This window comes from Crinia signifera, chromosome 6 (genome assembly GCF_055691185.1).
Source record: "Crinia signifera chromosome 6, ASM5569118v1, whole genome shotgun sequence".
Lineage (NCBI taxonomy): Eukaryota > Metazoa > Chordata > Amphibia > Anura > Myobatrachidae > Crinia > Crinia signifera.
The window spans coordinates 277013267-277028065 of record NC_139222.1 but is presented as its reverse complement, the minus strand read 5'-3'; the positions used below and the strand labels follow the sequence as shown (position 1 = coordinate 277028065).

At 46.7% G+C, this 14799-nt stretch overlaps 1 protein-coding gene across 1 annotated transcript in view; it reads left to right on the top strand.

The window, feature by feature from the left end:
• Window positions 1-7722: 7722 nt before the first annotated feature.
• PIANP (PILR alpha associated neural protein) overlaps window positions 7723-14799 on the top strand; it is a 36782-nt gene continuing 29705 nt past the window's right edge. The window contains 2 exon segments of the mRNA XM_083149699.1: window positions 7723-7867; window positions 8716-8766. Coding sequence (XP_083005825.1) covers window positions 8759-8766 — 8 coding nt within the window. The 5' untranslated portion in view covers window positions 7723-7867; window positions 8716-8758.

Here is a 14799-nt window from a genome sequence, read left to right as displayed (position 1 = left end):
GTAGGAGAACGCTTGCATACAGCGATGAGGGCCACATGGAGAATTTAGGAGAATGCTTGCTTAGAGGGATGAGGGCCACAGAGAATGTAGGAAGATGCTTGTAGAGAGTGATGAGGGCCACATAGAGACTGTAGGACAATGCTTGCATAGAGGGATGAGGGTCACAGAGAATGTAGGAGAATGCTTGTATAGAGGGATGAGGTCCACATAGAGAATGTAGGAGAGCACTTGCATAGAGGGATGAGGGTTACAGAGAATGTAGGAGAATGCTTGTATAGAGGGATGAGGTCCACATAGAGAATGTAGGAGAACGCTCGCATAGAGGGATGAGGGCCACATAGAGAATGTAGAACAATGCTTGCATAGAGGGATGAGGGCCACATAGAGAATGTAGAACAATGCTTGCATAGAGGGATGAGGGCCACATAGAGAATGTAGGAGAATGCTTGCATAGAGGGATGAGGGCCACATAGAGAATGTAGGAGAACGCTTGCATAAAGGGATGAGGGCCACATAGAGAATGTAGGAGAATGCTTGCATAGAAGGATGAGGGTCACAGAGAATGTAGGGGAATGCTTGCATAGAGGGATGAGGGCCACATAGAGAATGTAGAACAATGCTTGCATAGAGGGATGAGGGCCACATAGAGAATGAAGAAGAATGCTTGCATAGAGGGATGAGGGCCACATAGAGAATGAAGAAGAATGCTTGCATAGAGGGATGAGGGCCACATAGAGAATGAAGAAGAATGCTTGCATAGAGGGATGAGGGCCACATAGAGAATGTAGGAGAACAATTGCATAGAGGGATGATGTCCACATAGAGAATGTAGAACAATGCTTGCATAGTGGGATGAGGGCCACATAGAGAATGAAGGAGAATGCTTGTATAGAGGGATGTGGGTCACATAGAGAATGTAGGAGAATGCTTGCATAGAGGGATGAGGGCCACATAGAGAATGTAGGAGAATGCTTGCATAGAGGGATGAGGGTCACAAAGAATGTAGGAGAACGCTTGCATAGAGGGATGAGGGCCATATAGAGAATGTAGGACAATGCTTGCATAGAGGGATGAGGTCACATAGAGAATGAAGGAGAATGCTTGCATAGAGTGATGAGGGCCACATAGAGAATGTAGAACAATGCTTGCATAGAGGGATGGGGTCACAGAGAATGTAGGGGAATACTTGCTTAGAGGGATGAGGTCCACATAGAGAATGAAGGCGAACGCTTGCATAGAGGGATGAGGTCCACCTAGAGAATTTAGGAGAACGCTTGCATAGGAGGGATGAAGTCCACATAGAGAATGTAGGAGAACGCTTGCATAGAGGGATGAGCTCCACATAGAGAATGAAGGAGAACGCTTGCATAGAGGGATGAGGGCCAGATAGAGAATGTAGGAGAACGCTTGCATCGAGGGATGAGGGCCACATAGAGAATGAAGGAGAACGCTTTCATAGAGGGAAGAGGTCCACACAGAGAATGAAGGAGAATGCTTGTATAGAGGGATGAGGGCCACACAGAGAATGAAGGAGAATGCTCACATAGACGGTTGAGGTGAGAGCCCACATAGAGATAGTACTGTAGACGATTTGCTTGCTGAAATAAGTAGAGTGCTCACATAAATGGCCCATGTAAATGTTCATGGGCGCCCACCTGCATTAAGCGATCACATAGAGAGAGCAGGTAAGTGCTTACATTAGAGAGTCAGGAGAGCGCCCACCTGCATTAAGCGATCACATAGAGAGAGCAGGTAAGTGCTCACATAAGAGAGTCAGGAGAGCGCCCACCTGCATGAAGCGATCACATAGAAGGAGCAGGTAAGTGCTTACATAAGAGAGTCAGGAGAGCGCCCACCTGCATTAAGCGATCACATAGAGAGCAGGTAAGTGCTTACTTAAGAGAGTCAGGAGAGCGCCCACCTGCATGAAGCTATCACATAGAGGGAGCAGGTAAGTGCTTTCATAAGAAAGTCAGGAGAGCGCCCACCTGCATTAAGCGATCACATAGAGGGAGCGGGTAAGTGCTTACATAAGAGAGCCAGGAGAGCGCCCACCTGTATTAAGCGATCAGTTAGAGGGAGCAGGTAAGTGCTTACATAAGAGAGTCAGGAGAGCGCCCACCTGCATTAAGCGATCACATAGAGGGAGCAGGTAAGTGCTTACATAAGAGAGTCAGGAGAGCGCCCACCTGCATTAAGAGATCACATAGAGGGAGCAGGTAAGTGCTTACATAAGAGAGCCAGGAGAGCGCCCACCTGTATTAAGCGATCACATAGAGAGAGCAGGTAAGTGCTTACATAGGAGAGTCAGGAGAGCGCCCACCTGCATTAAGTGATCACATAGAGAGCAGGTAAGTGCTCACATAAGAGAGTCAGGAGAGCGCCCACCTGCATTAAGTGATCACATAGAGAGCAGGTAAGTGCTCACATTAGAGAGTCAGGAGAGCGCCCACCTGCATTAAGCGATCACATAGAGGGAGCGGGTAAGTGCTTACATAAGAGAGTCAGGAGAGCGCCCACCTGCATTAAGCGATCACATAGAGGGAGCGGGTAAGTGCTTACATAAGCGAGTCAGGAGAGCGCCCACCTGCATTAAGCGATCACAAAGAGGGAGCAGGTAAGTGCTTACATAAGCGAGTCAGGAGAGCGCCCACCTGCATTAAGCGATCACAAAGAGGGAGCAGGTAAGTGCTTACATAAGAGAGTCAGGAGAGCGCCCACCTGCATTAAGCGATCACAAAGAGGGAGCGGGTAAGTGCTTACATAAGAGAGTCCGGAGAGCGCCCACCTGCATGAAGCGATCACATAGACGGAGCAGGTAAGTGTTTACATAAGAGTCAGGAGAGCGCCCACCTGCATTAAGCAATCACAAAGAGGGAGCAGGTAAGTGCTTACATAAGAGAGTCAGGAGAGCGCCCACCTGCATTAAGCGATCACAAAGAGGGAGCAGGTAAGTGCTTACATAAGAGAGTCAGGAGAGCGCCCACCTGCATTAAGTGATCACATAGAGAGCAGGTAAGTGCTTACATAAGAGAGTCAGGAGAACGCCCACCTGCATTAAGCGATCACATAGAGAGCAGGTAAGTGCTTACATAAGAGAGTCAGGAGAGCGCCCACCTGCATTAAGCGATCACATAGAGGGAGCGGGTAAGTGCTTACATAAGAGAGTCAGGAGAGCGCCCACCTGCATTAAGCGATCACAAAGAGGGAGCAGGTAAGTGCTTACATAAGAGAGTCCAGAGAGCGCCCACCTGCATTAAGCGATCACATAGAGAGCAGGTAAGTGCTTACATAAGAGAGTCAGGAGAGCGCCCACCTGCATTAAGCGATCACATAGAGGGAGCAGGTAAGTGTTTACATAAGAGTCAGGAGAGCGCCCACCTGTATTAAGCGATCACATAGAGGGAGCAGGTAAGTGCTTACATAAGAGAGTCAGGAGAGCGCCCACCTGCATTAAGCGATCACATAGAGGGAGCAGGTAAGTGCTTACATAAGAGAGTCAGGAGAGCGCCCACCTGCATGAAGCGATCACATAGAGAGAGCAGGTAAGTGCTTACATAAGAAAGCCAGGAGAGCGCCCACCTGTATTAAGCGATCAGTTAGAGGGAGCAGGTAAGTGCTTACATAAGAGAGTCAGGAGAGTGCCCACCTGCATTGAGCGATCACATAGAGGGAGCAGGTAAGTGCTTACATAAGAGAGCCAGGAGAGCGCCCACCTGTATTAAGCGATCACATAGAGGGAGCAGGTAAGTGCTTACATAAGAGAGTCAGGAGAGCGCCCACCTGTATTAAGCGATCACATAGAGAGAGCAGGTAAGTGCTTACATAGGAGAGTCAGGAGAGCGCCCACCTGCATTAAGTGATCACATAGAGAGCAGGTAAGTGCTCACATAAGAGAGTCAGGAGAGCGCCCACCTGCATTAAGTGATCACATAGAGAGCAGGTAAGTGCTCACATTAGAGAGTCAGGAGAGCGCCCACCTGCATTAAGAGATCACATAGAGGGAGCGGGTAAGTGCTTACATAAGAGAGTCAGGAGAGTGCCCACCTGCATTAAGCGATCACATAGAGGGAGCGGGTAAGTGTTTACATAAGCGAGTCAGGAGAGCGCCCACCTGCATTAAGCGATCACAAAGAGGGAGCAGGTAAGTGCTTACATAAGAGAGTCAGGAGAGCGCCCACCTGCATTAAGCGTTCACAAAGAGGGAGCGGGTAAGTGCTTACATAAGAGGGTCCGGAGAGCGCCCACCTGCATGAAGCGATCACATAGACGGAGCAGGTAAGTGTTTACATAAGAGTCAGGAGAGCGCCCACCTGCATTAAGCAATCACAAAGAGGGAGCAGGTAAGTGCTTACATAAGAGAGTCAGGAGAGCACCCACCAGCATGAAGCGATCACATAGAGGGAGCAGGTAAGTGCTCACATTAGAGAGTCAGGAGAGCGCCCACCTGCATTAAGAGATCACATAGAGGGAGCGGGTAAGTGCTTACATAAGAGAGTCAGGAGAGTGCCCACCTGCATTAAGCGATCACATAGAGGGAGCGGGTAAGTGTTTACATAAGCGAGTCAGGAGAGCGCCCACCTGCATTAAGCGATCACAAAGAGGGAGCAGGTAAGTGCTTACATAAGAGAGTCAGGAGAGCGCCCACCTGCATTAAGCGTTCACAAAGAGGGAGCGGGTAAGTGCTTACATAAGAGGGTCCGGAGAGCGCCCACCTGCATGAAGCGATCACATAGACGGAGCAGGTAAGTGTTTACATAAGAGTCAGGAGAGCGCCCACCTGCATTAAGCAATCACAAAGAGGGAGCAGGTAAGTGCTTACATAAGAGAGTCAGGAGAGCGCCCACCTGCATTAAGCGATCACAAAGAGGGAGCAGGTAAGTGCTTACATAAGAGAGTCAGGAGAGCGCCCACCTGCATTAAGTGATCACATAGAGAGCAGGTAAGTGCTTACATAAGAGAGTCAAGAGAACGCCCACCTGCATTAAGCGATCACATAGAGAGCAGGTAAGTGCTTACATAAGAGAGTCAGGAGAGCGCCCACCTGCATTAAGCGATCACATAGAGGGAGCAGGTAAGTGCTTACATAAGAGAGTCAGGAGAGCGCCCACCTGTATTAAGCGATCACAAAGAGGGAGCAGGTAAGTGCTTACATAAGAGAGTCCGGAGAGCGCCTACCTGCATGAAGCGATCACATAGAGGGAGTGGGTAAGTGTTTACATAAGAGTCAGGAGAGCGCCCACCTGTATTAAGCGATCACATAGAGGGAGCAGGTAAGTGCTTACATAAGAGAGTCAGGAGAGCACCCACCAGCATGAAGCGATCACATAGAGGGAGCGGGTAAGTGCTTACATAAGAGAGTCCGGAGAGCGCCCACCTGCATTAAGCGATCACATAGAGAGCAGGTAAGTGCTTACATAAGAGAGTCAGGAGAGCGCCCACCTGCATTAAGCGATCACATAGAGGGAGCAGGTAAGTGCTTACATAAGAGTCAGGAGAGCACCCACCTGTATTAAGCGATCACAAAGAGGGAGCAGGTAAGTGCTTACATAAGAGAGTCCGGAGAGCGCCTACCTGCATGAAGCGATCACATAGAGGGAGTGGGTAAGTGTTTACATAAGAGTCAGGAGAGCGCCCACCTGTATTAAGCGATCACAAAGAGGGAGCAGATAAGTGCTTACATTAGAGTCAGGAGAGCACCCACCTGCATTAAGCGATCACATAGAGGGAGCGGGTAAGTGCTTACATAAGAGAGTCAGGAGAGCGCCCACCTGCATTAAGCGATCACATAGAGAGCAGGTAAGTGCTTACATAAGAGAGTCTGGAGAGCGCCCACCTGCATTAAGCGATCACATAGAGGGAGCAGGTAAGTGCTTACATAAGAGAGTCAGGAGAGCGCCCACCTGCATTAAGCGATCACATAGAGAGAGCAGGTAAGTGCTTACATAAGAGAGCCAGAAGAGCGCCCACCTGCATTAAGCGATCACATAGAGAGAGCAGGTAAGTGCTTACATAAGAGAGTCAGGAGAGCACCCACCTGCATTAAGCGATCACATAGAGAGAGCAGGTAAGTGCTTAAATAAGAGAGTCAGGAGAGTGCCTGCCTGCATTAAGCGATCACATAGAGCAGGTAAGTGCTTGCATAAGAGAGTCCGGAGAGCGCCCACCTGCATTAAGCGATCACATAGAGGGAGCAGGTAAGTGCTTACATAAGAGAGTCAGGAGAGCGCCCGCCTGCATTAAGCGATCACATAGAGGGAGCAGGTAAGTGCTTACATAAGAGAGTCCGGAGAGCGCCCACCTGCATTAAGCGATCACATAGAGGGAGCAGGTAAGTGCTTACATAAGAGAGTCAGGAGAGCGCCCACCTGCATTAAGCGATCACATAGAGGGAGCAGGTAAGTGCTTACATAAGAGAGCCAGGAGAGCGCCCACCTGCATTAAGCGATCACATAGAGTGAGCAGGTAAGTGCTCACATAAGAGAGCCAGGAGAGCGCCCACCTGCATTAAGCGATCACATAGAGGCAGCAGGTAAGTGCTTACATAAGAGAGTCCGGAGAGCGCCCACCTGCATTAAGTGATCACATAGAGAGAGCAGGTAAGTGCTTACATAAGAGAGTCAGGAGAGCGCACATAACAGGCACGAGGGCGGGAGAGCACCACACTCAGTAAGTGCTGGCATAGATGGTTCTGTACTTCATTATTTAAACATGATGCTAAGGTTGAACTTGAGAGCAACGGGAGCATCAAGAGAGAGACAAGACACACACATACGAGACCAGCATCCACCCAAATTAGAGCGCCCATCCTGCAGTGAGAGAGAGGGGGGAATGCAGAGTTAGAGAGACAGCAGGCAGAACATAACATGGATGGAGCAGGGGGAAAGGCAGCCAGCCTGGAAGAGAAGCAAATGTTAGACAGAGACGTTGTGGAGTAATGGCCTCCAGATATAGACATAACCCAGAGAGACACGCAATAAGTGGCAGAAGTGAGACACTCAAGAAGATAAGCAAGAATGACAGTCACACAGAGCGCTGAGGAAGGAGGTACGTGCAGAGGGAGTGAGAACAGGTAGGACACAGAGATCTGCAAAATAGGAGACAGATCAGATAGTATAAGGATGCAAAGAGAGAGAGAGTGTTGGACATCTGGGAGGAGAGGAGACAGCTGGTACCAGTGATGTTCTCTCCTCCGTCTCCATGGTAACCTCTAGGCATCTTACAAGGAGACAGAGGAGAGATGGGGGAGAGCGGTGGGAGTGCATGGGAGATGGGAAGAGACTCAGAAAGTGTGATGTACAAAGAGAGAGCCAAGGAGTGAGCGAGACACTGAGCCAGATCACAATGTGACAAAGTATGACTGAGTGACACCGGAGAGACCCCCCCACCCCTGAGTGACAGAGTGGGGAGGGGATGCACAGTGACTGCTCTCCTGTTCTGTACAGAATGTCCCCATCATGTCCGAGACTGCAACAACTTCTCCTATGAGCCCAGCCACGGCTCTGCAGAGTATATATCTCACTTCATTCTTTATGCACATGCTGTGTGTGCATAACCCCCCTCACTTAACCCATTCTGCTAAAGTTATCCCTCTGCAGAGCGTCGCCCTAGTGCTCATGTTCCCATGGCGCTGCAGAGTGTTGCATCGTGCATGCAACAGTGGACGAGGAAGGGTAAAGGACCATAAGAGAAAGGTGGAGACAGTCTGCGAGGGAGGGAGAAAGATAATATGAGTGGATGGGAAGGGAGAGCGAGAGCACACTGATCCTGCCAGACAGAGAGAGGGAGAGAACAGAGGTAGAGAGAAGCGTCACACTCAGCTGCTCCCCCCTCAGCACCTCAAATCCAGCCTGCACCCCAAACTGAGGTCAGAGCTGTGCATGTGCACCAGTGTGTATGTGTGTGTGTGTCTCTCTGTGCGTTGTACAGGTGCGTAACCAGTTTCTATATGTGTGAATGGAATATTGCATCATTGGTTTGCATAGCAATGAAGCAGGTCTGCTTGTGCAACCATCCACCTGTTGTTGTTGCAGCAGTGTGTGTGTGTGTATGTGTTTGTGTGAGACACCGATAGTGCATGCTTTGTGGGTGTGTGTGACACCCTGACTTGTGTCCTCTGGCTGTGGGTGGGTGTGTAACACTACATTGTACATTTCAGCCAGAAACACAAGTTGCTCCTCTTGCACAGATGTGCTTGTGCGATTGCACACTTAGGGAGAACACTATTACCGACACAGTCTTCTTCATTGTTACATCTCTGCTACAGTATCAGTGTGACAGCAGCATAAAGACATTTTGCAACAATTACACAACCGAATCGCTTCTCTCACCTGCAGCCTGTGGCTAGCCAGCTGTTGGGGAGGGGGGACTACATGTCCCAGCTTACACAAGGCATGCATGCACTTTTCCACAACACTTGGAGAGCCACAGGTTGCTTTCCTGTGACAGCAGCTGGTCATTTTGGGGTGCAACTTTGAAAGAAGATGTACAAGCACCCACCTGTGCCCAGTTCCCCCTGTCCCCATACATTTAATGCTAGAATAACTGGTATATATATATTATATGGTTCTAGTGCTTTGTACTAAGCCCTATGTGCAGATATTATGGTGCATTGGGAGGGCTCAGCTGGAATGATCATTTAGATAATAATGTGTAATCAGGGGAGTGTGGGCTATTGTACAATTGCCTCTGTATAACTGTATTCCCATCCAACAGGCAATGATCGTCTCTCCTCGGGGTTAACTGTGTGCGGTCCAAGATGAAGCGGTATGTAAGAGTGCTTGCTGGGGCAGCAGTGTAAGGTGCAGGGGCATTTAGGACTGAGGAGCTAGGGTGAGGAATTGAGGTGCGAGGGCTGCATGGTAACAGAGCTGAACGGCCAGGGAGAGATTCATGTAATGGCTCTTGAGCTTGTAAATGAATTTATGTAGGAGAGCAGTATATTAGCTTTAAGTGCGAGGTGGCTGTGAGCTACTGTCTTGGCTTGTGCTGGGGAGGGGGAGATGTGGTGAGGTAAGGAAGCACTTTTAGCGTAGCTAGACCATCAGAGGGGAAGACAACATTTTGGAGGAAGTGTTAGAATGGTCAATGTGTGGTCAGCAGCGATTGAATGTTCAATAAATAATGCTGGGCGTTCATGACGTAGGCGGCAATGTTGGAGTGTTATGCTTGCAGTCAGCCAACCTTGAAATGTCCAAATCAATTAGACTGTAGAGTGTACAGGCAAGCAATGCTAGAGTGTCCAACGTGGAAGGAAAGTCGTGGTAGAATGTGGTCACCCTGAAAGGAAACATGGCCAGTGTATGGGGAATGCAATGTAAGAATGCACAGTGTGTGGGGAAGCAAAATTAGAATGTCAAGTGTATGTATAAACATTGTTAGAATGCCCATTGCAAGCGTAAACAATGGGCCAGTATGTGTGAGTAAGCAACATTAGAATGTCCACTTCATGGAATAGAAATGTAGGCGCATTCAGTGTGTCTGGAAGCAATGTTAGAATGTCCAGTGTGTCTGGAAGCAATGTTAGAATGTCCAGTGTGTCTGGAAGCAATGTTAGAATGTCCAGTGTGTCTGGAAGCAATGTTACAATGTCCAATGTGTGAGAAAACAATGAGATAAAGCAGTTGTATAAATGTTGAACTCTTGGGAGACAGTATTGGCATGTTCCACAGTGTGTAGGGGAAACAATGCTAGAATGTCCAGTGTGATGGGAAGGAATGTTAGAATGTCTAGTGTGTGCAAGGAAACAATATTAGAATGCCCAGTGTATGAGGAAGGAAGTCTAAAATGTCCAGTGTATTGGATAACAATACTAGAATGTCCAGTGTGAGGGGAAGGAATGTCAGAATGTCCAGTGTGTGTGTGGAAGGGATGTTAGAATGTTATGTGTGTGGGGGGAACAATATTAGAATGTCCATTTTGTTGGTAAACAATACTAAAATGTTCATTGTGTTGGGAAGGAATGTTAGAATGACCAGTGTGTTTGGAAGGAATGTTGGAATGTTCAGTGTGTGGAAGGAACAATATTAGAATGTTCAGTGTATGGGGAAGGAATGTTAGAATGCCCAGTGTATGGGGAAGGAAGTCTAGAATGTCCAGTGTATTGGATAACCATACTAGAATGTCCAGCGTGAGGGGAAGGAATGTCAGAATGTCCAATGTGTGGGAAGGAATGTTGGAACGTTCAGTGTGTGGAAGGAACAATATTAGAATGTTCAGTGTGTGAGGAAGGAATGTTAGCATGTCCAATGTGTGGGGAAGGAATGTTAGAATGTCCAGTGTGTGGGGAAGGAATCATAGAATATCCAGTGTGTGTATGAAAGCAATATTAGAAACCTTGTTAGAATTCAGAGCAATGGAAATATAATGTTAAAGAGTACAATGAATGGAAAGTAATGTTAAAATGTCTTTGGACAACAATGTTAGAAAGCCAAGCATATCAAGGAGCCCTGCTAGAGGGCCTTATTCTGGTTGGTGCGGCCGGGCCGTACGCGTACGTTCCGGGGTTTTTCTTGATCTGCGCATGCGTACATTCGCTAATGTGCAGGCGCGAACACTCCACAACGCTTACGGACGGGTCTCTCCGTGCGAAAAAACCTGTACGCGAGTGTACGGGCATTGGGGGCGGCATAGGGGCGTGTTGAGGGGAGCGGCCGAAATAATGAGGGAAAATGGGCGTAAACATGGGCGTACACGGGGGTGTGCACCAAAAATGAGCGGTGCTACTACCGCACGATCGCCTAAAGCACCGTTCATTTCGGACACAAAACAGGCGGCCGCCAACCGCCAGCTCAGACCACCCCTACAGATACCGCATGCCAGCGTGCGCCTGGGTTTGCTAGATTACTACTCAAACACATACACCTGAATGTAATAAGCAATGCTGCAGTCTATTAAGTCCAAACCATGATTTCACTACCTGCAAGCCACACACAGCACTCAAACACATTGGAAGCTTATCTTTCTATACTTCTCGACATTTAAAGGTTTGTTTAATTTAAGGTAAGAATCTTTTTAAGACCTGCTTATATATGCTAAGGTAGGTATTTGTTAAACAGTTAGACACATTCACTACGTGCTTTCATAGACTTTACACAGTAGCACACTCAATCTACACAAGTCGACATGTGTCAACGTGTTCACTCTAATACAAACATAGGTTTTGTATTTATGATACAATAACATAAACCACATCTAACACCTACAAAGGATGTTTCAGCAATGTTTTAAGCCCATGCCCACTATTTTGCACATTAATTAATTCAATCAATTAATTAATTTTCATAATTATAGTTGAAAGGCAAGATTTGCAGGTCCATATATGTGAAGGGTATGCCAGCGTACACGGACGTACGCTCACTCTCACGAGCGGTGACATAAGCTGAGTTTTCTATTGAAAATAATAGGGACCCGTCCGTGCAAGCTGGCGTACGCTCAGATAGCCGCAAGAAGTCGGTGGGAAGACGGACGAGAGACGTCCGTAAACGGTGGCGTACGCTCAATTGTACGCCAGTTGTCGGAGTGTAAGGGCTGGTCCGTCCGTGTACGTTGGCGTACGCTCAATTGTACGCCACTCCCCTTCGACGGTGTTTCTGCCCGTACGTATGCGGCTGATTTGTGGGTGGACTTAACCCCAACGGCCGCGTACGGATAGCGTACGTTAATAGCGAACGTACGCACGTTTGGCCGCTACGATCAGAATAACCTCCAGAGTGTCCAGAGTTGTCCAGCAATGTTGAAAATGTCACATATGTTGGGAAGCGCAATATTAGAGTGTCTAATGTTCAGGGAAGCCAAATTAGAATGGCCAATATGTAGCCAAGCAATATTAGAATGCTCATAATGTGTGAATGTTAGAATGAATAATGTGTGTGGAAGCCAAGTTAGAATGACCCGTATATGTGAAATAAATATTAGAATGTCCTTTGTAAGTGAAGGCAATGTTAGGCCAGGCTAAGGAAAAATAAATGTTAGCATGTGCAGTGTAAGCAAAAGCAATGTTAAATTAGCCAGAGTAAACAATATAAACATTAGAATGTCCAGTATATGTAAAAACAATGTTGACTCTTCAGTACACAGGGAACCAATTTAAGAAATTTTAATATATGGTCAAGATATGGTAGAATGCTCTCTATGAATGTCCAATATGCGGAGAAGAAATATTAGAATGTCCAATGTGATGGGAAGGAATGTTAAGATATCCAGCGTAAGGAAAAGCCATTTTAGAAAGTATTACAGAAGCAATGGAATTGTGTGGAAAAGTAATGTTAGAATATTCCGTGTAAGCGAAGGCAAAGTTAGAATGTTTAATAGGTGGGAAAATAATGTCAGAATGCCTTATGTGTGAGAAAGTAATTTTAGAATGCACAATGTATGTGGAAGCATGGGTTGAGTGTCCAGTGTGTGAGGGAAAACTGGCATATGGGTAAGCATTAGAATACTGAGTGTGTGGGTTAGGAATTGCCCGAATATTCAGTATTATAATCAAGCAATGCCTATTGTTAGGAATACCAATATTATTCGCAGAATATGAGGAAGCAATGTTAGCTTGTTTAGTTTGAAATGAATGTCAGAATGTCCAATATGTAAGTAAGCAGCTCTAGAATGTCCAGTGTGATGTAAAGCAATGCTAGAATGTCTAGTATGTGGGTAAGCAATGCTAGAGTGTTCAGTGTGTGCTGAAAGAATTATGCAATATCCTAGTCTGCGAGGAAGTAATGACATAATTGCTGGTGTTTAGGAGGAAAAACATTGGAATGTGCAGTGTGTGGGAAAGCACTACTAGAATGTACTATATGTGGTTAAGCACTGCTAGAATGTGCTATGTGTGGGAAAGCACTGCTAGAATGTACTTTGTGTTAGGAAGCACTGCTAGAATGTACTTTGTGTGGGGAAGCACTGCTAGAATGTACTATGTGTGGGAAAGCATTGCTAGAATGTACTATGTGTGAGGAAGAACTGCTAGAATGTGCTATGTGTGATGAAGCACTGCTAGAATGTGCTATGTGTGGGGAAGCACTGCTAGAATGTGCTATCTGTGGGGAATCACTGCTAGAATGTGCCGTGTATGGTGAAGCACTGCTAGAATGTGCCATGTGTGGGGAAGCACTGCTAGAATGTGCCATCTGTGGTGAAGCACTGCTACAATGTGCCATCTGTGGTGAAGCACTGCTAGAATGTGCTGTGTGTGGGAAAGCATTGCTAGAATGTACTATGTGTGGGGAAGCACTGCTAGAATGTGCTATGTGTGGGGAAGCACTGCTAGAATGTGCTATGTGTGGTGAAGCACTGCTAGAATGTGCTATGTGTGGGGAAGCACTGCTAGAATGTGCTGTTTGTGGGGCAGCACTGCTAGAATGTGTTATGTGGAGAAGCAATGATAGAATGCGGTGCGTGAAGAAGCATAGTTAGAATATGCTGTGTTTGGGAAGGCAATATTAGAAAGCACTGTGTGTTGGGTAGCAATATTAGAATGTGCTGTGAATGGGAAGGCAATGTTAGAATGTGCTGTGTGTAGGAAAGCAATGTTAGAATGCCCTGTGTGTGGGAAGGCAATGTTAGAATACTCTGTATGCGGAAACAATGTTAAAATGTTCTGTGTGTATGGAAACAATGTTAGAATGTACTGTGTGTGGGAAAGCAATGTTAGAAAGTACATTGTGTTGGGAGGCAATGTTAGAATATGCTGTGTGTGGGGAATTATTGTTAGAATGTGCTGTGTGTGGGAAGCAATGTTAGAATGTGCTGTATGTGGGAAAGCAATGTTAGAATCTGCTGTGTGTGGGGGGAGGCAATATTAGAAAGCACTGAAAATGTGTGGAGAAGCAATATTAGAATGTATTGGGGATGGGGAGGCAATGTTAGAATGTGATGTGTGTAGGGAAGCAATGTTAGAATGTGCAGTGTGTGAAGAAGCATAGTTAAAATATGCTGTCTGTGGGGAGGCAATGTTAGAATCTACTGTATGTGGGAAGGGAATGTTAGAATGTACTGTGTGTGGGGAGGCATGTTATAATATGCTGTGTGTGGGGAGGCAATATTAGAATGTACTGTGTGTAGGGAGGCAATGTTAGAATGTGCTGTGTGTGGTGAGGCAATGTTTGAATGTACTGTATGTGGGGAGGCAATGTTAGAATGTGCTGTGTGCTGGGAGGCAATGTTAGAATGTGCTGTGCGTAGAAAAGCTATACTAGAATGTGCTGTGTGTAGAGAAGCGATATTAGAATGCACTGTGTGTGGTAAGTCAATGTTAGAATGTACTGTACAGTATGTGGGGAGGCAATGTTAGAATGTACTGTGTGTGGGGAGGCAATGTTAGAATATGCTGTGTGTAGGGAGGCAATATTAGACTGTACTGTGTGTAGGGAGGCAATGTTAGAATGTAGTGTATGTGGTGAGGCAATGTTTGAATGTACTGCATGTGGGGAGGCAATGTTAGAATGTGCTGTGTGTGGGAAGGCAATGTTAGAATACTCTGTATGGGGAAGCAATGTTAAAATGTGCTGTGTGTATGGAAACAATGTTAGAATGTACTGTGTGTGGGAAAGCAATGTTAGAAAGTACATTGTGTTGGGAGGCAATGTTAGAATATGCTGTGTGTGGGGAAGTATTGTTAGAATGTGCTGTGTGTGCAAAGCAATGTTAGAATGTGCTGTATGTGGGAAAGCAATGTTAGAATCTGCTGTGTGTGGGGGGAGGCAATATTAGAAAGCACTGAAAATCTGTGGAGAAGCAATATTAGAATGTATTGGGGATGGGGAGGCAATGTTAGAATGTGATGTGTGTAGGGAAGCAATGTTA